The sequence below is a fragment of the Formica exsecta genome, unplaced genomic scaffold (assembly GCF_003651465.1).
Source record: "Formica exsecta isolate Colony F162 unplaced genomic scaffold, ASM365146v1 scaffold218, whole genome shotgun sequence".
Classification (NCBI taxonomy): domain Eukaryota; kingdom Metazoa; phylum Arthropoda; class Insecta; order Hymenoptera; family Formicidae; genus Formica; species Formica exsecta.
In genome coordinates this window covers 898,764-924,520 of record NW_021849477.1, presented here as the reverse complement: position 1 = coordinate 924,520, position 25,757 = coordinate 898,764, and the positions used below count along the sequence as shown (strand labels likewise).

Here is a 25,757-nt window from a genome sequence, read left to right as displayed (position 1 = left end):
CGCGATCCGTCGAATTTCGTGAGATCACGTTAGACGAAGTTTCTGCTACTTCAACGAATGAGCTATCAAGGACGTATCGGCGGAAGGCTCCGGCTTCTCCTCCACTCGGCTAAGCCAACTGCCGAGTTTAAAGTAAGCAGGTACGAACGCGAAAGAGAGACGAAAGCCTCTCGTCGCGAAAAACGAAACTCTTTGCGGCTGAGGATACTACTCGAGGTGCATCTCTACCCGGTGATCCTCTTATTGAGGACACTCTCTCTCATCCTCGTTTTCAAACCACTGTCACATTCGTGCGACCGCCGTGAGGCGCGCTCGTGTAATAAGGGCGATAAGATATGCCGGTAAGAAGCTTATCGACATCGGAAAAGGACCTCGCGGCTTCATGGACGAGTATCGCGCTCGCTCACTCGTACACGAGAATATCAAACAACCGATGCATCTCGAGAGTAAAGAAAATCTATAATACGTCGTTTCGTCGGCGGAGCCGCTTTGTTCGAGGATCGATAGATGTCGGGAATAAGTATCGGTGAAGAGAATAAGTATCGAGTAAAGGAGGTTCCGAGATAGTGATTTTAGAGACGACAGTAGAATCAAGAGGTGATAGAGAGAAAAGCGAAAAGAGCGGAAGCAAAAAGAAAAGGAGAAGATTGACGCGAAAAAAAAACAAGATCACGAAAACAAAACTGATAAAAAAATCTCGCAGGTCATACAACCTATAATGTTAAGATTACGAATCTGTTAAGAAAATGTGCTATGCTTTGCTGTGGTCCAATAATATTTTGTGACATTTTAATTAACGAAGAGAAATTTCTTGAGCATATGATTTATAAGATAGAGTATTATGATTACTTAAATATATTTTACTATAATAAAAATAGAAATAGAAATATAAAATATTTGACGATATAGAAATATCTCAAGAATATAAAAGATCTTTAATGTTTAAACGTTGCAGCAACGCTGACAGTTAATAAGATCCTCTAAAGTCAAAAGTTCTCTCGATTTTTAAATTTCTAGATATGCGCATCCAGGGAAACAGAGATCAAATTTATAAATTTGCATTTATAAAGTATATGATTCAATTCGATGAACTACAAAGAACATTGAAACGGATCGATGGAATCGAGGACAGAAGACAGCACGCTGCGAGAACAATTAGGGTAATGAAGGGCGCTGTATAATTAGATGCAGCGATGGATCAATGGACCGAGCTATTGTAGGGGGATGCAAAACGCTGTTGGCTTTTTATTGCTCGATAGAAAGAGAGAAAGAGAGCCCTTTGACTATGGCTGCGGCAGGAAAAATCTCGCGCGATACTAATTTCCATTTAGGCCCTGCTCGGTTCACTAATGCAGGGACACTATTCAACTACATTGCCCGGAGAGACGAACGCATGATTTTCCAACGTTAAAGATCGCAAAGTTATGACACCAAAGTGCCTCTCCGTGACGCGACAATGTTCCTCACGTCTCGCGCGATGGCGAGAGAGAGAAAGGTATATATATAATGCAGAAGGCTCCGTTACGAGCTGCATGTCACGGCCAACTCGCGACGTTAATATTACCGGATCCGAATTGTCGCCCGGGCTACGTGTTCCTTGTTAGAGATGAAGTTGAGAGATTCAAGAATCCGTGCCGTCCGTAAATCCCGTGCTCGAGGATACCAAATTCCGCGTACAAATGCCTGAGAGTCTCGTGAAAATACCACGTCACTGCATAGCAAATATGCGCAGGGTACAAGTTTTTAATATTTATAGGTCATTTCTAAAGAGACAATTTCTCGGTATATTCTCCCTTTCTCTCTCTCTCGATATCAAATGACCGCATCATATGATTCGCCAAGCGCAAAACATGATTTAAAAAATAATATTAAACGCTCGATATACAGATCGCCTGTCATTATTATTTGGCAGACACTACGATTTCCAATCCGTTTGATTCTCAAGAGCAACATCGTTCATGTGTCACGTTGTGCTCTGGACTAGCGCTTGTTTGTCGTTAGTCAGACTGCCAGAACGGAAAAAGAGTCGATACATGTGTCATTGACAGAGCTATGTGGTTCCAAACTCTTGCAATTTTTACTATCGTTCGGCGCAATCGATCTTGGACTTAGCGTGCAGTTTTATCTCACAGAAAATATTCACGGCTTATTCTTTCCGAGAAAGATAAAAATATCAAGTATCTGTTGAAGTAAAAGTACAAAGATTTCTGAGTTTAAAAAATTTGAAATAAAATATCTTAAAATTTTTAATTTAAAGCAATTTAAATTCTCCCGTATTAATTTGAATTTACATATTAAAATATATTATAATAGAGCTTATAATCAAGCTGTTGTAAAAGTTGTAAAAATTAAATAAATGGTAAACGAAAAGTAAATAATATTTTCATAAAAGATAAAAATAAAATTAAGAGAATTATATGATTCTCTCTCTATAGACACACAAATAATATTTTGTGATCACTATTCATAATCAAAATGATCCATTAAATTCCTGAGTCTATTTTTTGCTCATTCCGAAAACCGTAACGCTTCCGGAACACATCCGCTTGGCGAAACGAGACAACGCTCGTTGTTGCGTAACGTATGTAAGTGTAGAGAGAGAGAGGACAAACGTACGAGACTGCATTACATTCCCGTGAAACCGCGATGTCTCTTTGTACGGACAGACAGCAAAAGTTCGCCGTCGCCGGTTGTACAAGAATGTTTCGAAAAATCGCTAAAATACCGAGGAATTCTCTTAGAAAGCTACAACGAGAAGAGCGAATTTCAATAGCTGCGAGGAAAAATTAAATGTAGCAATTATTGAAAGAGCAAAGTACACAAGCTTATTACACTTAATCCCGTAAAATTCTGTGTACAACTTTAACTAATCCTACATAATGTTCCTTTCATGGTTTAGAATAAGACCAAGATTCTCGATTTACGAGATATAACAGCGAGCTTAAATAATCGTGTTTAAATAATAAGGAATCTGAAAAGACAAGAAATTAATTATTACAAACGTATGCGCGAGAATATCTCCAACATATGTTTGCTAGCACGACCGCATACTTTCCAAAAAACTTCGACATATTTGCTTGATCTACGTTCGCTATTGGCGCGAATTCAATGGTTCGAAGAGCTAAAAGTGTCGCATCTGCAAATAGAGAAAGAACGTAGGTAGATAAAAAAAAAATTGGCTCGACGCCATTCCTTTCCAAAGTCGCATGAACGATACGAAGACGGCGAAAAAAGGGCGCGTGTATTATATAACGATGTACGAAGGGCTACGGACGTATGACCATGCACTGTTTAAAAGAGAGGTATCGCATTCGCTTACTATAATTACTATATTCATCGTATTTATCGTAATTAGTGATTTCATCCTTGTACTTAAACGAAAGGCACCACGTAAGTAAGTTCACAAGTAAGAAGCCTTTTTCCTTCTCATAACAGCCTATGGGCCTGCGGGACTAGTTTCATCATGACTATTTTTGAGCCACGGAGGCTCATAGAAATCAGTCTTCGACGTGATTCACAACCTACGTCATATTAATATAATATATATGTATAAATATTTATATATAATGTATATATATTATATTATATATATTACGTGCACGCGTCGAAAAATGCATCATATTTCTTTTGCGCAAGATTAATTCGAGCGTTAAAAATCACGATACGTTTGTATATGTTTGTATATAGGTATTCATATATATCTAAATATATATGCAGATATATTTATGTACATATATATAAATATACGTCTATGTATATGTATATTCATATATAAATATATATATGTATAGCTTTTTCAATCTTTTAAATTGTATTTTGGGCTTAAGACACAATTTGCGCCTAATCGAGGCTGTACACGTAAGACACGCACACGCACACACGCACGTGATACACACACACACACACACACACACATATATGTATATATGTATATATATATATATATATATATATATATGTATATATATATTATATATATAAAATGATTTTATAACACTAAATATATGTTCGCATTTTCTATCGAGCGAATAAATTTTACCAAAAGATCGCTGAGAATAATTAAAATAATTTTTCAAGACATGTGCACGAGATATTTAATATTGTTAAATAATATTTCTGCCGCGCCTACAAACGATATAGCCAAAGATACTGGAATCCAAAAATACGAACGTCCGAGGACGTAGAGATCGCGAATCCTCAGAATCAGAACAATTCGAAGATCCGAGGAAGTGAAAAGGGCGATTACGAGATCAGGGAATGGCCCCGTAATCTTGGAGGAACGTTACTCATCTTCCGTATTCCGGAACGATACGCGATATCAGACGATTAGCGGGAGGTAGAATACGAATAAAGTTTTGTACTCGAAATTACTTTCAGTGAGATCTCCGGTCATTGATTCTACAAACACTCCATTACAGCTAAGGGAGCTCTAGTTCTTTTAAGCAAGAACGGAGATCCCATGTCTCTTATTAATTAGAGTTAAATACTTAGGAGCTATAAACGCACAAGAATAAATAGATTTAACTTTAGTTTAAATGTAATAGTACTTTAAATAAGAGGGAAAAAACGCAAGCGCGCATAACGGCACATCGTTCTATATAATCGTCACGTATACAGCTGTGCGACGAGGTCGACACTTCGTATGACACTTCGTTGATCGTAGCAATTATTACTAATTACATGTGAAATATGAAACACGGGCAAAAAGTTGCACGTGTGCCGGTTTCAAGCCAACTCTCTAACGTGTGCACGCGGATCTGTAAGCTTACATTACGATAGGAAAATAAATTATGTAAGAATAATATATATGCGTTATAGGAGGTCTTTTTAAGAGTCGAAGGGCCCAAGCATCCAAAGTTTTGAAAATCCAAGGATGAATGAAACCTACGATACAGTCTCGCGTCAAATATCAGCAAACAACAAGAGAGGCTGAGTATTTGACTATATGCGATAGTTTAAGGCGTTCTAGTTGAGAGAATACCGTAAATTATTATATCTCAATAACGCCTGGATCGATTAAATCGTAATAGTCTTAATTCAAAGATTCACGCAATCCGCGGTTAGTATACTTTGCACGTGTACGCACTGCCTGTTATCATGCAACGCAAGAATTACTAAGTCAAGTAACTCGATTCGGATTTGGCTAAGAAATGTTTATGCTCCATACGCATAAACGGCGATATCAAGGAGCCCTCTCGTATTCCGTGTTTCAGCTTAATATGCCTTTTCAAATTGTCAGACCTGGTCAACGATATCATACAAATTTGACATACGTGTTTGTCGGGATTGTGCGATTTCATGTGCTTTTTAATGTTGGCTACGCTCTTGCCGCAAACCTTGCAGCATTCCATACCGATCTGCGAGTGCTCTAACTTATTGTGATTGTCTTTACTTATATCCTTTTCTTTTTTCAAAGTCCTTGTTGTTCCTGGAATACAAGGTCCCGTTTCAATGAATTCATCATCATAATCCACCGACAATGCCAACTGTGTCTACTATCATCATCCCAAGATAAGAATGGTCGATTCGACGTTACCACACTTAATCGTTTCCTTTTTCTTGCGCAATGTTATCTGCGATAATATCTCTTGGATTAAAAAAAATCATCGCGCTTAATTAGTTTAGTAAAAAGGTCTGTAAATGCACAATTACAAAATAAAGATTCAAAATAAAGATTCAAAATAAATATTATTTTGTTATTGTAACATAATATTTGAAAATATCACTTTAAAATATTTTTTTCTAAAACTAAAATTTTTTTGCGTGAAGTAAGTTATTATTTTACTAACTGCTGTTTTTGACAAGGCTAAATATTTATGTATTAATGAAATTCTTGCAAAATTAAAATTTTTGCATAAAGCTAAATAATAGTTTAATTATTAGCTTTATATAACTGTATTATTATATTTTATAAAATTGAAATTTATATTTTTCGATCTATTTAATGAACCTATTTTTTATAACGTATTTCGATATAATTCTAATATCGTTCTTTGAAAAATTTAAATATTTTAAATAAAGACAGATCGCCATTGCGAAAAAAGGTATTTCGGATGATAACGTTAAATGGAGCACCTTGTATACTTCCCATAAGTCACACTCTACGTCAAATAGTTGCAGAGAAATAAAAGAATTTTCTCTATTACGTTCAAAGTCAACGAGAATATCATAACGAACACCACACTCGTATTTATACAGGGTAATGTACATAAATGGAATTGCTTAATTTCCTCTCTTGTTTTTATAATCGCTAAAAACATATATATGTATATATAAAGAAATTACATAGAAGAAATAACGTAGACATAAGAATAGAAAAACAAGAATCACAGATTCAAGGACATAACGATTCAAAGAAAAAGAATTCAAACTTTCCTATGTTTATCGAAACAAGACGGAGAATCAGCCAATTCCATCAAGGACTTCACCCCGTGCTCTTTCTCATCTATAATTACCTACTCGTAGCAAATGTCAATACCAATGTAAAAAGCGCAATTCTACTGTCATCTCATCGCGTTCCAAGAGACTAAAGATACTGTCACAATACGTAGGAGAAAAAGAAAGAAGGAAAGAGACGTCAAATCAACAAAAAGAAAATCGAATAGAAAATAAATTTTCAATAAAGATCTCAGTAAGGAGAGAAATTCACCAATGTTTGCATGACAAATTCCGTCTACGAAGATCGCGATATGAACTATAGACTTTGTCCCCCCTGGTTCTCAAATACCGCCTATACATAAATTGCTTCGTCGAAGATCAAACGCGCGCAACCCGCGACTATTGGCAACTATTGCATAATGTATCTCGTGCAACATTTTAACTAACTAGTTATAATATGAATATGCAATCGCGCAAGAGGAATATATTGTGCGACTATCAACGACTACTACGGCGACGATGACGACGACGACGATGATGAGATCGCCACGAGGTCGAGGATGCAAAATATGAACGGAGAATAGAGTTAGCAACAAAATCAATTTAATGAGCGGTCTAATCGCATATACTTCTTGGCTTCGGAAATAATCGTTAGGAGGAAAAATGATAGCTAGGGTTACGAGTTTTCCTGCAACTGCTTCTGCTGCTGCTGGCGACTATTATTAATGCATCGACGATGCGCAGTGGATAAGAATCGTGTGACTATAAATAAGCGTGACGTATTAATGCGGACAAACGATAGAAGATATCTCGTTAAAAATGTTTTATCTTTCTTAAATCCCTACCTATATATTCTTTCTAGATATACAAAAATATATGCAAAAACTCAAATCTTTGAATTTTCCAATTCCAGAATCGATGGAGATTTTCAAATTAGAAAAAATCTGCAAGATTTAAGTTTTCTAAAGTAAAACATTTTACCATTTCTATATATAATTTTAGGATAGAGACTTTGGGATTATAAGATCCTCGGATCCTTCGTTCTTGAATAATCGCGTTAGCCTCCATATTCATCTCGTAGTATCAAACAATGTGAGAAACGTCTTATGTAACGAGTTTTTTTTCCCGCGACCGGCAACTTTATTAATGCAAACGACGGATTGCGCAACCAGATGCGCCAACTGCACATTTTGTTGCTAATATTCTCGTTCACTAGTGTAGATCGAAACGAACAGCGCAAGAGAGACGTGAGAATATAAGATCAAGATCGCTAGGCACGGTGACGCAAGATACGGCAAAGGGTATATAAGAGATAGAAAAAAAATACAGCATAAAGACATGCACAGAGAATCCCGTCATGAAAATTGCATATGTGCGTATATCTGCATTCGCACGTGCACGCAATATACGCATATATGGCGTATATATGTCCACTTGTAACATATGTATATATATATATATACACACACACACACACACACACACACACACACACACACACACATACTATACACACATATATATGACATATATATGTATGTATACGTTATCTCGCACACACGGCGCACATTTACGCGCGTTCACGCAAATGGAGTTCGTTAATGTGACACCACGCATACACACGCACGCGCGCTCGCGCACGTGTAAGAACAACGCGAGATGAACTCAAATCGCACCCACACACCATCGCAATCTTGAACACAACAAAAAGAAAAAAAAAAGGAAAAAAAAAGAAAAAAAAGAGAGAGAAAAAAAAGATAGGAGTACAGTCCATTTGCTGATACCATGTCCCAAACCAACGAGAGTTTTTGTTATATGTTTTCTGTATATATTAACACACGTAATTAAAAACTACCACAATGACGAATGTAGCAAATGCACGATACCATCACCACAACACCAAGGGTTCATGTAATATACATATGTAGTTAAATATATATATATGTATATACACACAGACGGTGCATATTTGTGTCAATATGTATGCATATATATAAATATATGTATACACATACACGTATACATGTACATATATATTGTATATATATACATATATAGAGATCTTTCACTTTCTAAAATCACACTTAAAATTCACTACACTTGCCAGATTTGGAAATAGAGGGATGCTCGCTTCGTACGAGACCTACGTACGACTCGACTCGTGTCAAATTCTTGCAAAACGTGCATGCAGATCTCCCTCGATTTCTTAGATGTAACATATTTCCCACGCATCAACTGACAAAGAGATCCTTCTTTTCGCCCGCGAGATGTCAAACGTCCAAGAGACGCGAAATCAGATCTTGACGAGATTGTCGTGAATTAAACGCGATACTTATAGCAAATCGTGAAATAATGCATTGATAAATCTTTTATCACAATTATGGTCTGCAAGCGTAATATTCAATCATGTTTAATTGTTAAAGTCTGAGATAATATCGAATATCATCTTCACATAACATACGAGTTACTCGCAAATAAGAACGGTGTAAAATGCGAAACTCAAAAAACAAGGAAATATGTTAAATCTAAATGAAATTTTGGTCGTAAAATTGAAAATATGTGCAAGTCTTACCATCAAGTCCGTCGAGCATTTCCGGGGGATTATGGTGCTCGGATGATTCGATCCCCTGAATACCATCACTGAGCGCTCCTGCAGTGGCCCCTCCATCTTCTCCCATCAGTCCAACTGGATGGCCCTGCACACAAAACAATTACATATTTATAAATAAGCATTTGACAATAATGTAAAACTGATTAACGTTTTATGAATATTACTCACATATGGATAATAGTATGTGATGTGCTTTACTTAAATTGATAAGTAATATTTATTTATTATTAATCTATATTATTATTAATTAATATTTATTTCTTAATAATTTTTTTATATAGCTTTTTTTAAATAACAATAAATAACAAAGAATAAATATCTCGCGATAAAATTTTTAAAATGTGTTACTAGATTTAAATGTAAAATAATATAATCTTTAATTAGAAAAAATTAAATATATTCTAATTAATATAATGTGACAATAAGTAATTTTTCTACTAGGCCATTTTTTATTTCAAATTATATTCAAAAATTTAAGAATTCATCAAAACAACATCGTCTCAAAAATATTTGTCTTAATATCCTTTTTTCTCGTATATTGAAAATTTTTTTATATGTTATAGCTGTGATTTAAAAATACATAGTTATGTAACACAATGTGTATTTTTTTTTTAAATACCAACATTTTTCTACAGTTTTCTCAGTCATCTCAAAAATATTCTGCCTTATCATTGTAAAAATAAACATATTTAACAGATAAGATGGATTATATATATTTTACTCATTCATCTATTAAAATTACATGATTTTCGAGACTATAGAAATTTTACAAATCATTTTGTACACTATTTAAATGTTTTTATATAATTGTATATAAATTATACAATTATTATATAAATTATATGTTATCGATCGCAAGAAATATGCATATATCATATGTTCTTTATGAAATAAAAATATTAATAAATCAGCTTATTTTCTACATAATAAAATAGTATATATTATAATAGTGCTTTTTTATTGTTTTAACTTTACATATAACAATAACTTTAACATCATTAAAATCATTTGATGAAAAATATGACAAACTTTTACAAAATAATATTCAACAAAGTATGAATGCACTTGTAAAATTGCTGATAATAAAAGCATGATAGATGGAATAAAATTCAAGAATCACAAAATTTAGAATTAAAATATAAGAATCGAAAAAAAGAATTTCGAAAAAAAGAATTTGGATATATCGAAGAGATGAAATAGCCAAATAACAATACGCTTGTAACACACTCTGTTACAAATTCGTTATTACGATTTCTGATTACAAGTTTGGTTAAATTTTAAAGCGGCATAATAAGAGACAAGAATTTAGTTAAAATTTTGTACAAATGTAGTGTGTATATATTGTGAATATTGTATTTAGAAATATTGATTCTTTTTAAATTAATTGAGCGAAACGGATTATAAGGTAGATAGACACAAGTAGAATACGATAATAAGTATCGAGGCTAGCACGTTTTTGTCGCGTAAGCGTAATTTTTTTTTGCCTCGCTTTCTTTAGTCGCGCATAGATTATGTGCTTTGCATTTATCATGATGGTTCACAATCTCGAGTCTAAAATTGCCGTTTCCCGCTGCGAACGAAGTGCGAATTTCTGGTATAGATTCGCTCCACTTTCTACAGTATTTGCAAAACATAAGATTCGATCGTTCGTCGTACTGCAACCAGGAATATGTGTCTAACCATGCGGGTTTAAATCTACTGGGTTTTCTAGCTTGCGGAATAAAACGTTGCAAGCTTGCGCACGATGTTGATTGAGTTACGGACATTCCCGGTTCCTGATTTATTTGTAGCGATCTATGCATATCACTATGTTCCTGATTTATTTGTAGCGATCTATGCATATCACTATCAGTTTTAATATTCGGACTATATTCAGATAACGAATAAGATTGCATTGGATAAACGTTATTGTTTTTATACGAATGGTGCGAGTTTACAAGTACGGTTTGACTTAGATTATACGAATTTCCAGAAAATTCAGATGCAGTTCCTGACATATTGACACAGAGAGAACCTCCAGCCATGATGGCACTTTCGCGAGAAACTTGCACCACAGCCGAATCTGGATGATTTGGAGTCATGTTCTGTATATCCATAGTTTCGTCACTCTTCCCATCTCTCTGAACTTCCCACTCCATACCAGTCTGTCAACAGAGAAGGAAAGGATATGTGCTTAATCAACACATCTCGACCGATTGATCTCTTTTAGCAGAAAAGCCAATTCTGTAATCTTTAATTAGAAAATCCCTTCCTTCCCATGTCTGTTTTGACTGAGTAGTTGTAGGATGACGGTAAGTAATCGTCATCAATTGTGGGAACAGTAACGAAACTCGGCCATAGGGAAAATTATCTCCACAATATATTACGAGAACTTTGCACCTCATTCACGAATGTGCAAAGCGTTTTAAGCGAGAAGAAGCATATAGCATCTTCGAAAAAAACTACGGGTAAAATAAAATCTTAACGAATAAATAGGATCAAAATTACATGCTGGAATAAATATGTACCAAAATGCCTTGTTACACAAACATCTTACACCACAGAATGTTCAAGCAATTTATATGTGCATTTTTTTGAAAACGTTATTGTGTATATAAATCGATATATCGCTCTTTAAAAATAAAAAAGTAATTTTTTAAAAATTATGTCATTATATAATATTATAGAAATAATACATCAAATATAAATGTACATATATAATGTGCGTATGTTTTTTTTATTACTACTTTAGAATTATAGATATGATAAAATGTCAAATAAAAAAATAGCTTTTTTATTCATATAGTCTTGTAAAATCAGATAAAAAAGCAAAAGAGCGTAAATACATTCCTTATCTTTTTTATCTTTTACATCATCTTGATAAACAATATATCAGGAAATAATATATTTCCTTCAAATGTATAAACAATAATTGTAAATAATTTTTGAAATATTTATAATCACTTTACACCGATAAAATAAAAAGTAAATACACATATATTGTTACGTACAATAGCATGCAAAGTTTGAAAAATTTTAAATTTTTGGAGTTATTATTTTATGTTATCAAATATGTGTATGTTTGCTGGAAGGTTAATACACATGTTTAAAACTATATAGGTGCAAGATATATGAAAAGAAATAACTAAAATGAAAACGTGAAATGCATAAACATAAAAGATTACTTACAGGGAGGGAAATATTGTCATGGAAGTCCGGTAAGTGATGATCCACCTCTTGTTTTATAGAAGCCTGTGGTTGTGAAGCAGGGGACATGGGTCGACCACCATCTTCCATCTCAACTCCTAGGGCGTTATTTAACTTTGGAATTACAGGAGGACTTGATTTGTAACTACACTGCGACGATGTCTGAAAACAATCAATTACAAATTTTCTCAATTTATTCTAAATGCTATATTTCTTATTCCAACGAAAAACCTGATCAAAAAAAAAATTTTCTTAAAAAAAGAATAAACTAATAAATTATGTTGATTAAAATTAATAAATAGATTTATTACAATAGAGACAAGTTTTTGTTAAACAATAACATCTAGAAATATTATCGCATCATATATTTGTAGTTAAATTATGCCTGATATTTTGGAGCAGATAAATTATATCTCATCTTGAACATAAAATTTTTATATCAAAATATATAGAAACACCTTATGGTAATATCTGTCTCATGAATTATACAACAGATATTAGCTTTCGGCCTAAACTCTCCAAGGCTACAAGTAAAGTTATTTGGAAAGCTGTGCAATCATACACACATACATATAATGTTCATTGATAATAATGTGTGAGACCACAATCAAGCAGATCTTTAAGCAGTAACATATGTTTACCGATACATAAACGGAAATCAACATTTATATAAATTTATTCACAAAAACAGTTTTTATGTGAAAATTTTTAGCGTATAATATTTGACTTCAAAAGCAAAAATTTTAATAAAAATACTAACACATAATTTATGCAGTTAACAAATAAAAATATAGCATAATATCTAATGCTGTTGCGAAGAAATGTAACAAAAAATAAAATAAAATTATATTTAATCTACATTCTAATAATAAATATTTCTGAAAAAATTACACTCTTGGATAAACTTAAAGGAAAAATATACTATGTTGCTCATTTCTGATTTTTCTTAATTGAGCTTCAAGATACAAAAAATGATACGTGCGTAATGATACGTGATATTATAATAAAAGTGCATGTTAGAAAGAATAAAAGATAAAAAGTGAGATGTCTATTTCAAAATACAGTTACAAAAGATAATATATATTTACGTACCTGAGAATCGGATAAGAATCTCTCACTAGGTGGGCCAGAAAGGGAAACATCGTAGCTGCCTGAATGCTTTCTTTTCCTTTTCTCAGGATGAGACTGGAGATTAGGCGAATCGGTATGTCTGACTCCAGTTTGTGTTTCTGGCTCTGGTGACGGACTCTTTTCCTCCGTCTTGTTATTTACACTATTATCAGTGAGGCCTCTAATCTGCAATGCCTCCGCTGTTTTAAGGAACATCGGTAGCAGATGCTGACTAACGTTAACTTCGCCCTTATACATAAAGTGCAGCAATGCCTTCATCTCCGTATCATTGACATCTTTCAGGAATATAATTGGATGGGGATGGGTGTTTTGTATGAAAATGCTCTCAAAATATGGACTGCATGCGGATAGTATGGTCTGGTGCGCCTTGAATGTCTCTCCAACACAGGCCAGGGTCACGTCACAAAGTGCCTCTCTAGCAAGCAGTGAGCTCAGGACGTCTGTGAGGTTGGCTGGATGATTGTTCCACCGTAGACAATACTGCTGGTCCATCTTGTCTATCTCCAATCCCGACCCTACAACCAAACTAGTTGCCCTCAACTGTCTACATAAAAACCTATGCTCAAACCCTGGCTAACTGAATGCCTCCCTAACCCTTAAATCGCTAACTCACACACTTTCTCCACGCACACTTTCCAATCGTCCTGACAATATCTCCCAGCAGATTAAATCGCGACTCTAAACCCGCGCACGACGTCCTCCGTGCTTCTGCAAATGTGCCACATTGCAGTATAACTGTAAAACCCTTCAGGGTTCACGCCGCGCTACTATACGTGCAGAAAACATTTTTTAGCATAACCTTATCGCCCGATCAAATTAAACCGCGACGGATTTCTACGTGATAAGCCGCGACACGGGGATCACCGCGAGGTTAGATCTCACTAATTGCGACGCAGTACGTGCCACCCACGTATACGATAATAATCCGATATATTCGGAGATAATGTTTTTGGTAATGTCAATATTCGCGAGGCTTGGGCGCCATTGTCGGCCGTGCTCGTCTAGCCTCCACGAGCCTCCTCGCGAAAACTCGATTTGTTGATGCCCGATTTCTAACCACTCGTACTACCTACAGCGCAACGCTTTATTTACGCCGATCTCACGCAGGTTACGCGCCGTGCATCGTGCACCGTTCACGAAATAACGCCTCTACCTAACGTGCACACGTCGATTACTCACCTCTCGCAAACTTTTTGCCATTACAACGCCACCCGACCCTTAACGTCCACTGCCATACCAATCTGCCAATGCCTACGGCCTTATTTTTAAAATACTTTTGACCTTCGTGCATCTGCCGCGGGGGAATGGCGCGAAGGGCGCTCGGATTCAAACGCGGTTAAGGCAACGCGTCGCGTCTTCTGTCAGATTGCGTGCGAGATGCTGCAACTGCGACGTGCACGATTACGCGATATATCCCGGCCGAGTGTATCGCGTCGAAATACGGACAATTCGCGCCTCGCTCACCGCCATATCGATCTGCGATGCCGGCGTTCTTATTTTCCGAATAATGCACGCTTCCGTAAGTACGACTGTACGCGATATATGGCGCGCAAGGCGCTCGATTTAAACACGCCGTCGATTACATCGCGTGCGTTACATCTCTGTTAAATATTTTTAATGCTTATTACAATTAATCAATTTTTATAAAAACGCGTTGGAATTTAAAATATTAAATCCTTATCTATCAAAAATTTTAAAATAATCGGAGATATGTATAATGTATTTAGTATTTTTTTTGTTAAAAAATATTAAATCATACAATTTGGTCTTAAATTTTAATGGCAAAAACTAAAGATCCCACTTCTATCCATTTATTATTTATTTATAAATTCGTAATGTGCGAAATATTTATCAAACGCTGATTATATACGACAATTATTGAAAAATAAATAATTCTGCAATAAATAATGAATAGATAAACAGCTGATTTACTCAGCAACTTACGTAAATGCATTAAGATAAATATTCTTATCTTATTGATTTTTTGTCATGATAATTATCATATAAATCATGCTTTCGTAATTACGTAAAAGCTGCGATAGGACTTTAGCAATGTGTAACCTGAAGAGAATGAAATGGTTACTGTTATATTTAGAGTTGATGCACTTTCGAGCGGTTCCCTCGATATAGTAATTTAATTTCACCCATTCATCTAGTCGAGATCACTCATTTTAAAGCATACATTCGTTGCAAAACTTAGTTTAAAAGAAAAATCAGAGATAGTATATTAAAATATATTTAATCCCTACAAAAAAATTTTTCTTTTTCACATACTTGTAGTTGACATGCTTTTTTCAAGAAACCTGACACTCAATTTATAAAAAAAATATGTTATATTCTACGCTTAATAAAATCTGATATTAATGTGCATAAAAAACTAACAATTTATTATTTTTAAATGTTTTTATTAATTTTTTTTTAATGTAAATTTGATTAGACAGAAAAAAATATGAAATTAATTTAAAAATAATTGACCAAATATATTTTTGAATCATTATAAAAAATATAAATGTGATATATTTGCATTTTTTCATGTTGCTAATTATGGAATTTAATATGTCTATGAAGAAGAGATAGCAAATTATCAATTAAATTATAATGTCAATAGAATTTTATTATCCAATGTATATTTTTCTCACTACATATTTACAAAAAAAGAAAGAAACTAATAGTTCTTTATATTTCCAACACTTTTTTTATGATTTCTTACCTACTTATGCATTTTACGATATATGTATATGAAGAAGGATGCTTTATATAAGGTGTTGACGCATTAAAAAAAAAAGTTTAGTGCTATTATTTTATCCCTCGTCTTTCTTGCCAATGTGTGAGATTCTACGAACATTTGTGCAAACCGCGATTGAAAATGCGGATTAAATTCGAGAGTACAACTCGCGTAAATACTAGTCGCCGGCATACAACGCGTAAAAAGGAAATTCTCATGGATTCATCCATTTGGTTAAGCGTGGAGCTTAACAGCGCGAGAAAAATCGTACGCGCGCGTTCCACGACCGCGTTTTCCCTCCAGTTTTCTACTCGACGTCGTCATAGCTACTGAAAGAGCTATATACTCAGTCGAGAACAGTACTCGATACATTAAAGAGAAAATTTCACGAAAGAGCCTTTTCCATTTCACGGAAAATCGCGATGCACAAATCGGATCCTCCAGCTTCATTTAACAGTAATAAACGGTAATTTGCGCAAATCGCGGAATTTCTGATATTAATTTGATACGATCCTTCTCCCTCCCTTTCCCGTTTTCCACAAACGATAATCGCGTTACCCGCGCGAAATCAATAGGCAACGGGGAAAATTGGAAAATCTCCTCAACCGAGATTTCCAACGCGGATTTACAAGCTTTGAACGGCTGTTAACAGATTTAATCCGCGCTTTCATCGGCATCGCTGAAAATTATGACTCACGAGTATATCTCGCTCAAAGATAGAAATGCGATAAATAAAATAAAATGGTCATATGTCAAAACGATGATACGATAAACGCGATGTAAATGGGAAATTCAATATTCCCGTATCATCTTTTTTTAGTACAATAATATCGTGATTTAAAACGGTTTCTCAAAATAAACTTTACTTGATATCTTGTTCGAATTGATTAAAAATCGTTAACATAAAAAGAAAAGATTGCTTTGTCTTATCCCCCTCACTGTATGCAATTTATGAATGCATCTAAAATCTAAATGTATCGATATTACATAATTAATTCCATGCATTTAACAAGGCTAATATTTTTGTCAGAGAATGATCCCCTTTTGCAAAAGACAACGAAAATATTTTCTTTTTCTTGGGAAACAGACCTGTGTATCCTGCGTGCCAGCAAGATGTCGGCGGTCATCGCCGCGACCGTCCACGCGATTAAGCGTGGCCGACCTTGGCCCTTTGACGCCGGAAGCGTGACGTTGGAACCGACGAAATGCATCGGCGATCGATGCATTTCCCGCAGCTGCAGCGCGGCCGCGCTGGCCGGGAAAACGCCGCTTTCGGCACAAGGTTGCGGCGCGTTTTATCTTCTGGATGTTGCCCGAAGTTCATCTTCGGCGCGTAGATCTTCACGCGCTGCACGCGAGCGTGAATTCCCGTTTTCTATATATCGACTATTTAACCGAGTCTCTCGGGCTTTTTCTTGAGCAAAGTACAGTTCACGAGACGTAAAAAAATAGACTTTCGCTTTGAGCAATGAGCGTAGAAAAATAGAAACTACTTGACTCTTTTTCTCTCTTTCTCTCTCTCTCTCTTTTCGTATCTCCGTCGACGTAAACGCGCAAAGAGCCGAAGAGACGCCAGCGTTTCTATTACTGCGAGATTCCCGCCTGGCGCCTCGGATCGATTAGGAATTGCAAGTTCGAGTCCATGACGCAAACAGAAGCGATAACGTGGAAACATTCGGAAAAGCTCTATATAGAACGCTCTCGCGCCGATAAAGGACGCACCGCTGCACATTCGGGTATGCATTTTCCCCGATTACAATATATTCGCGGGACGAAAAAGCGGACGGGAAGGGCATGCGTTTTTGAAGCACGAAATCTTCAAACGAAACCGTTTTTTTTTTTTTTTTTGCGAGCAGACGCCACGCCATTGACATACAATGTCGTTACGACATTGCCCTCACGCCGAATACGCTGTGACTTTTTAGCAAGTATACGACGAAGCGGAGAAACGTATTCGAGAGCTCCACGCTCCAAAATATCCCTCCAAATGACTCCAGAGACCAGAGCAGAGCGATCCGAATAATAGAAACGCTTTGAGACGTTCCGAGTAACCACCCTCGCGAAGATGATGGGACTCGGAAAACTTTGGAGAATTAAGCTCATTCGGGAGTATCTGTCTCTCGGAACCATGAAAATTCAGCTCGTCTTCTTGCGAGACGATCTATTCTTCGAATCGCGACCCAGAATCTCCGAGTGATTTTTCTGACATCTTTATGTTCAGACACCTTGCAAGAGAGTAAGTAAAATCAGAAGAATTAATTTTTTTTTCTATTTTAATTTGCCGCGTGTCGAAAGAGGGACGTCTGATCAGTGATTGAATGGATGCTGATTGTTGACAGTAAGAGCCGCGATTTGAGTTGGTGTCCGAACATAAATGTCGCGCGCAACCACCTAGACGACGACTATAAGGACGGCAACGACACAATGATCGCGTCGAGAGGGATCGCAGAGGGGATTAAACGCGGGCGTATCTGCTGCCGGGAAAACAAAGCGGCTCGGACGTTCTTTGTTGCGCCGGAAAATAAAAAGAAGTAAAACACATCGCGACGGTGAAGTTAAGCGGGAAAGTTATCTGCGATTAGTGCGCCTCGCGATAAACGCGCGATTAAATTTGCATAATAAGCGGCGAATTATTTCACGACACGGCGCTAGGCGGCAGATTAAAAATTAAGCTTGACGTAGAGCGGCGGCATTAACCAAGCGTATGGTGTGTGTATGAGAGACATAGCCGCCACTGTTTCCGCCGCCACTGTTATGACGCGCGGAAAAAATGCTGCCAAATACGCTGAAATGCGAAGCTGAAATTAGTTAACATTCGTAACAGCCGCCCCCATTCGTAATTAACGCGCTATGAATCGTACGACTATCCCCGCGCAGAAATTAATTGAAATCGATGGCAATATTTCCTGCGGCCCGGATTGTCAAATATTGTATTTTCCGCCAAAAGAGCGATGCTAATCGACATCGTTCAAATAGAAGTATCAGCGCCTGTAATTCACATTAAGGTTCAGCCAATGTTTCGTCCAATATCTATCTGTAATTATTACATTAAAATTCTCTCCACTATTATGTAAAAAAATATTGTGCGTTTGAGTATTTTTTCGATGATAAATATTTTTCAGAAATGATATTTTTCTTTTTCGTAGATTATTTACACAATAAGTAAAATTTTGTTTTATAAATCAGTTTTCTAAAGAAATTACTCTTTTACTAATTTTTTCTCCTTTTGAATATAAAAAGAAAGATAAAATAAGATCTATTTTTAAGACAAGTTTCTCAAGGAAGCAATATATTTCACGGATCATCTAAAGCGTCAAATATGCAGAAATAAAATTTACGTTTCAGATATTAAATTTTTTCGAGATTGTACCCTATCGCTATGCAAAATTCTATTTTATCAAAATCGTTCTGGCTCGAACGAGAAAGAAGCAAGCTAAGATAAGACCGCCTTGGAAGGCACGTTTCTTGAACGTGCGGCATATTTCATCGGAAATACCATGCATCTTTTACTGCAGGCGCAGTAATAATACTCGTGCAAACGAATAGCGAAAATATGGAAATTCGAATCCGACCATACCGTCCCACCGTAAATAATTGCATCCTTGCACCTGCCCAGCTCTCGAAGCCAGCGCGAAACCGCATACGTTACTGCGCATTTTTCCCGCTAACGAGTTCGCTTGTATTTGACTCGACGCCGAGCTGATAAACAACATGATTTGATGAAGCGTGTTATCAAGTGTTACATTACAAGATTAACATTCAGTCATATTTACGACCGCTCCTCTATCGATGTCTCGCGAATATAAAAATACGCGCCACTTTCCCTGGCATGACTTCCCGCTACTTTTCCCGTCAACGACACTTCTCTCGGGTTGTGCCCCGCCGAATTTTCCGCTCAATTCGCGATTGATTCTACTTATTTACTACAGCGCGGATGAAAGCCCGTCCAGAGAATGTATTACGGTATACGCGCGCCGCTTCTCGTCCATGCAAATTTATTTTCCGCTGTAATTCGTAGTCTCCAAGATAGCGAGCAGAAAAGGAGCGCAAGTGACAGCACATTGCGGCGAGCAATTTCGAAGCGACGTCGATGGAACGTCGTGACGCACGACCCTCCTGTCCCTCCGTCCGTTTTTTCGCCCCCGTAGGAAAAGTCGGGCGGAAACGCGCGTGCCATCGATCGCGCGATCGATAAATCCCCTCCCCGTGGCGTTCCCGCCCTTTTCCGATCGCGGCGAAAACGCGATGCGGCGCGTCCCGCCACGGCAACGAGGATTGCGAAACGTCGACGCGCCAATTCCGTGCGGCTTGACTTTCCGTCGCCGGCGAGTCTCGGGCGCATCGTTACCTGGTTTATTGAAATTCGTGAACATGAAATCCCGTCGGCCTCCCGCAGCCTTCGGCGGCGCGTAGAGCCGTGTCGTTGTCGTACGTGATCCTCTTCGGACGCTGCGCTCCTGAAGACGGGATGGACGATCTTCCGTCGGCGATCTTCCACGAGGACGACGAGGAAGCCCCTCTTCCGCTCCCGCTTCCGGAAGTGGCCGCGGGCCTTCGCGGATTCTCCTTGCACCGAAAGTCTGTCGCGGCGTGTACGATGCGTGTTTACTTTCGCGCACTCGGATTATCAACTCGCACTCGTACCCGTACGTATCGGCTTGCGCGCCAAGTCCTTTCAGCTCGTCTCGGCCATCGTCTTCCGTTGGCGCGAGGCGCAAATTCGTAATCAGCAAGATCGAAATTCAGCGACGACGCGTGTGACACACGTTACGACGGTGCGCGCGTATCACAGCGAACTCGAGATCTTATGCGGAAACTCGAGGATGTAACGTCGACGACGGGAGACGGTTACGACGCAGTGAATAGCAGCGCGAGTGAGTCAGCCAGGGAGGATCAACGGAGTGGCGTGTGCACTAAGTTGGCCGCGGAGCGCGACTGAGGCCAGGGGTGGCACCGAGAGAGAGAGGGTGACGTGGATGCAGGTCGACGTGTACGCTGCACGGGCACATCCCCCCTAATGAATGCACCAGGCATGTGCGAGGGATTTTATGTTCGCCGCCGCCACCGCCGCCACCGCTGCGCTACCTTCCCTCCGTTTACCCTCCGTTGCTCTACCGGCACCACCCGAAGACCGCTGCTGCCGCCGTCGTCGGCGCCGCTACCACCACCACCACCCTTGCCGCTCTCTAGCTTTCCCTCCCGCACTCCCTTCGCGTTCGCTTTCCTCCCCTTCCCCTGACCGACGTGTCCTCCACCTCGCCACCCCCGCGATCTCTCTCGCCTTCTCGCCTCTTTTCCTCTCTCCCTCTCTCTCATTCTCTCTATTGCGCTCGTTGGCACATCGAGTCGAGTTGAACCCCCTTTTCGCGCGCCACCCGATAGTGCAACCCGCCACCCAGCGCAACCAGACGCGCGCCGCTTCCCGGGTCCGGCGTGGGGCGGTTTTGCCCCGTATGGCGGAAGCCACCGCCGCGCTCCTGGGGCTGTGCCCGGTTTTCGCCTCCTCCTGCGTGCCTGCGGACCGTACTCTGTACCCGCCGATTGGTACGCACAACTCACCCGCCCGTACGCGGATCCTCTCCTGTGCACCTGCACACGATCGCTCGCTATATTTCCTCGTGTCCTTCCCCGTCCTTTTCGCGCCCCCGCCGAACACGCAACACTCTCGTCCTTCCTCAAACTTTCACCCCCACTCTCCCCCGTTGCTCTTTGTCCACTATCTATCTCCCTTTTGCGTTCACGTGCACCGTATCTCTCTCATCTTCTGCCCGTTCCTGCTCGCCGTCTCCGTCAGCCGAGCTTCCTCGGTCTCCGCCGTTTGGTTCGCGCCGTTTATCTTTGTCGAACCGCGTCGTGCTCCCGATACCCGGGTTGGGACATTGCACTCGCAACCGCATATCCTGCACGACCGCCGGGAACGTCGCCGAAATCTGCCGAAGGTTTACGTCTTCGAGTTTCCGGTATGTCCGCGGCCGTAAAGGGTGCGAAGGATAATTCCGCGTCGAAGCGTTCTCCGAGGGGCGATCGATAAATCGATTCTATAACGCGGTCGTATCGTTGCTCGAGAATTTACGTAACGGACGTCACAATCAATTTCGCGCTAATTCTTTCCTCGATGCAGCAGCTTTTTATAATTTTCGGTTAGTCACAAATTTGTTTTATTCGTCAGCAATTGTTGCCTCGCGAATAAGTTTATTCATCTCGCGGGAATAGACTATATGTAATAATTCTATAAAGATCAGCCGCGCGGGAGAATATTGCGAAAGTAAATTCGATACACGTTTTAGCCCTTTCTAGCGTAATGCATCGTCAATTTCGAGTGTAATTCCGTTACTTTGAGACGCTTTGTGCTTCGAGCCACTCCATCCACCATCTTTGCAATAAATTAACTTACCAGCAGACAACTTAGCACATTATATAACGAACGGGCGAATGTACTTTCAACATCAAACATTTTTGTGCTTGTTGCGCTCTCAAATACGATTGTGGAAAGGCGGTGGATATCTCAGAGTACCAATATTTCTCAGAGTTCAAAGAGATCTTTGAAATTGTCTGCTTCAAGAAAAAATGCAGATTGATCCATCCATTTGTTCCATCTGATCAAAAAGATATACTCTTTCGTATAAACCTTAAAAATTTGTATCGAAAGACATGTAACTTTTTATGTTGATATTATCTTAATTCTAGCAGACGGCTCTTTATAATCATTCGTAATGAGAAATCTATAGATGAAAATTAAACGAGATTATATACGCCGGAGGGCACCTCAATTATCCCGAAGTTTCAAGATTTAGCTTACGTATGTAGTGGTATTACAAAACGTAATGTCGCTCCTTCGTTTCACAGTAACTAGCCGGTTGCCAATTTCCTGCTCTTCCCAACCCCCGTTTCTACGCCACGAAAGTACTATTTCAGAAATTGTCACGCAAGAGAGAGCATCGCGCGCCCTTGTTGACGTTATTTTAATTAAACCGTATATAGTATCATCTTATCGCTGTTGCATTTTCATCATCATCGTTGTCATTGTGGCGGAGCCACAGCGGCGACGTGTCTAACGGCATGGCTGACATTAACAAAACATGGCAACAACTCTCTCCCTCTGACTTACGTTAATATTACAGAACGTTAATATTACCATTGTAAGCGCTTCTAGCTATAGGCGATTAAACACCCTACGCGTGCCTATCGCTCACATTTGCGAGCCTCTTGATTTAGGATAAAAGTCCTCAAAAAATAAAAATTGTAGATAAAATATCATTTAAAATGTTCTAATTTAGTGAAATAATATTAATATTATATAATTTAAAATTGAAATATATATATATATAGAAAGAAAATATAATTGAAATAAAAAAGAGTATTTATAGAATTGATCTTTATTATTACATTCGCGGATTTAAAAAAAATAAAGATTCGAGATAAATCTAATCCATTTAGAAAGAGATATAAGATAAATTCTTTAAAAATTAAAATTTCAACGGAGAACCAAAAATTCTCGTTTGTGCAACAAATATTATAATATTTGGCAAGACGCCTAAATTTATTTCATCAATTATTATCGACAACAATTCTGTAAAGTTTGTTAGAAAAGATTTTTATTTGCTGATTGTTTTACACAAATAAAATTAAAACGATTAAATTGAAGAAGTGATAAACAGCTTTTTAATTGTAAAAACTTCAACTACAAGAGTTGGATAGTTTCCTCGTTTCGCGACAAGCGCGACTAGATAGCAGGGCGACTAAATCTCTTAGTAAAATGGAGGATCCGTGTTGTCCGGATGTCTTATTTAAAATGCATACGCAATGAGATCGCTAAGTGGTCGGGTTACTACATCGGCAAGCCGCCGGAAGGAGAAAGAAACTGCACAGCACGGCCAAAGAAAAGAGAATGACTATCACAACGGGGGAGAGAGCGAATCGGCTTAAGCGGCACACAAGCTGATAGTATATATTCAGATGAAATCTTTCGTCGCGTTTGGCCGTCGGGAGAGTCGAGCTTTAATAAACTTCGCAAGCTTTTCCGTGCGGCGGCCGAGTACCAACTACGTACCAACCGTCAAGTGCAAGCTTAGAAGCTTAGCAGCTCATAAGTACGTATAAACCAGGGCGGAAGTAGTGAAGAGTACGCACGCGAAAGGAAAGAAGACGAGAGGGCAGGAACGAGAGAGTGGATGAAAGAGAGAGAGAAAGACGAGTACAGGGTGGTTCACGTCAAAGTGGTTTTCGCTTTACTCTGATTTCGTTTAACTCTGGACGTAGCAACGTATATGTATTAAAGCATTTCGAGGAAATAAAAGTTTTTTAAAAATTTAGCAGCTCTATAAATTTAGAGGATCAAATATTTTGAAAAAGCATGGTACACAAAATCTGCGATTCTTGAAATTCAAGCCATAAAAATGTGACAATTCATCGTTAAGGCTTATTATTAAGACATAGACGCGTACAGTTATGTAAAAAGATTCAGAATATAAGTCAATAATCAATTGTCAGAATAATGACAAGTACTCGAAGAGGGAACTGTGATTACTCGGGGCACCTTGTATATCGAAGAAAGGTTACTGCCATAAAGATAGCAAGAGGGTAAACTGAGCTTTCGTAAATTGAACACGAGTTTTTCAGTTAATCGTCGCGTTCGTACCCTTCGTTCTCAACAAAGTGTTCTTCTCTCTTTCTCTTCTTCCGCTCCCTCCTATCTTTTTTTGCGACCGTCATGTGATTCCGCGAACCAACCCGCCGACAACAGCACGGTTCGCTGCTACCTGGGAAGCTCCGACGACGACGAGAGCGGTAGAAGGAAAGGAAAAAAAAACAAGTCGCACGACCTGCATGGGGAAAAACTGAAAAATGGAAGTCCCGACACCTACTAGTAGTCTCCTCTCGAGATCGCGTCGCCGCCGGGTTCTCCGCGTCGTTGTCGATACCGTCATCGAGGCGTAACGTAAAATGAGACCAGACTCTCCTGACGATGAACAATGAACTGGCGACTTTATTCAAGTGGTCCAGTTATACAAATAAATCCCCGCAACAGGCGCAGAATATTAAAAGAAAATTCAGGCCGTTCTCGATGCGCCCTCCGCGATAACGAATCGCTATCACACATATTTGATTAAACTATCAACCGGTACCAAGAGAAGCGTGGCTCTATTCATAGCAGATTTTCATATTCTTTTTCTTCTCAATTATATTTCTTCGATATATTTGTTGAAAAACATCAAGAAAACGATATAAACGTAATTAGAAAATAGAGATCCGAAATAGTTAGAAACTTGAGATATCGCGAGACTTTATTTCGCACTTTATTTCGCGTTAATGTCTGGAATGTGTATAAAGTTTAAGATTAAATTAATAGACGTAATTTTTCCCTCTCCCTATAAAATTAAACTTCACATTTAGATGCAGAGAATTTAATAAGCATGATATAATTTCTTGCAAAATTAATTCCATATGAGAATTTCAGAAATGGAGAGGAAAGAATTTTTTTTCATGCATGCATCTAATAATATCGGTTCGCACAATAATCATTCCATTAATTTGGTGCATATCATCGATGCAGTCTGACGGGAGCTATATTAATTTGTCGTTGTTGGGCCCAGAGGGCATCGATTTGTTCCCGTCGGTTTGCTGACTGGTCGGCCAACACGAAATTGCGAAATTTCGCGATGAATTTATGCAGCCGTGATTCGTTCTCTATATAAAACTGTCGTTGCACCCTCTCGATTTCCGCCT

General features: G+C 38.3%; 1 protein-coding gene across 12 annotated transcripts in view; it reads right to left on the bottom strand.

Annotated features, from left to right (window-relative positions):
* The window catches only part of LOC115235373 (protein tramtrack, beta isoform-like), a 72,594-nt gene that overhangs the window by 38,147 nt on the left and 8,690 nt on the right, over nt 1-25,757 (bottom strand). For 6 of the 12 annotated variants that reach the window (XM_029807126.1, XM_029807130.1, XM_029807127.1 and 3 more), the window contains exons 1-4: nt 14,486-14,635; nt 13,268-13,821; nt 12,158-12,337; nt 8,951-9,074 (exon numbers count right to left, since the gene is read on the bottom strand). In XM_029807126.1, the coding sequence (XP_029662986.1) occupies nt 8,951-9,074; nt 12,158-12,337; nt 13,268-13,821; nt 14,486-14,597 (970 nt within the window). In that variant the 5' untranslated portion in view covers nt 14,598-14,635. Of the gene's footprint in view, nt 1-3,984; nt 5,429-8,950; nt 9,075-9,927; nt 11,134-12,157; nt 12,338-13,267; nt 13,822-13,919; nt 14,453-14,485; nt 14,659-17,120; nt 21,064-25,757 lie in introns of those variants that run through there. The other 6 variants (XM_029807121.1, XM_029807122.1, XM_029807124.1 and 3 more) reach the window with 5 other exon arrangements.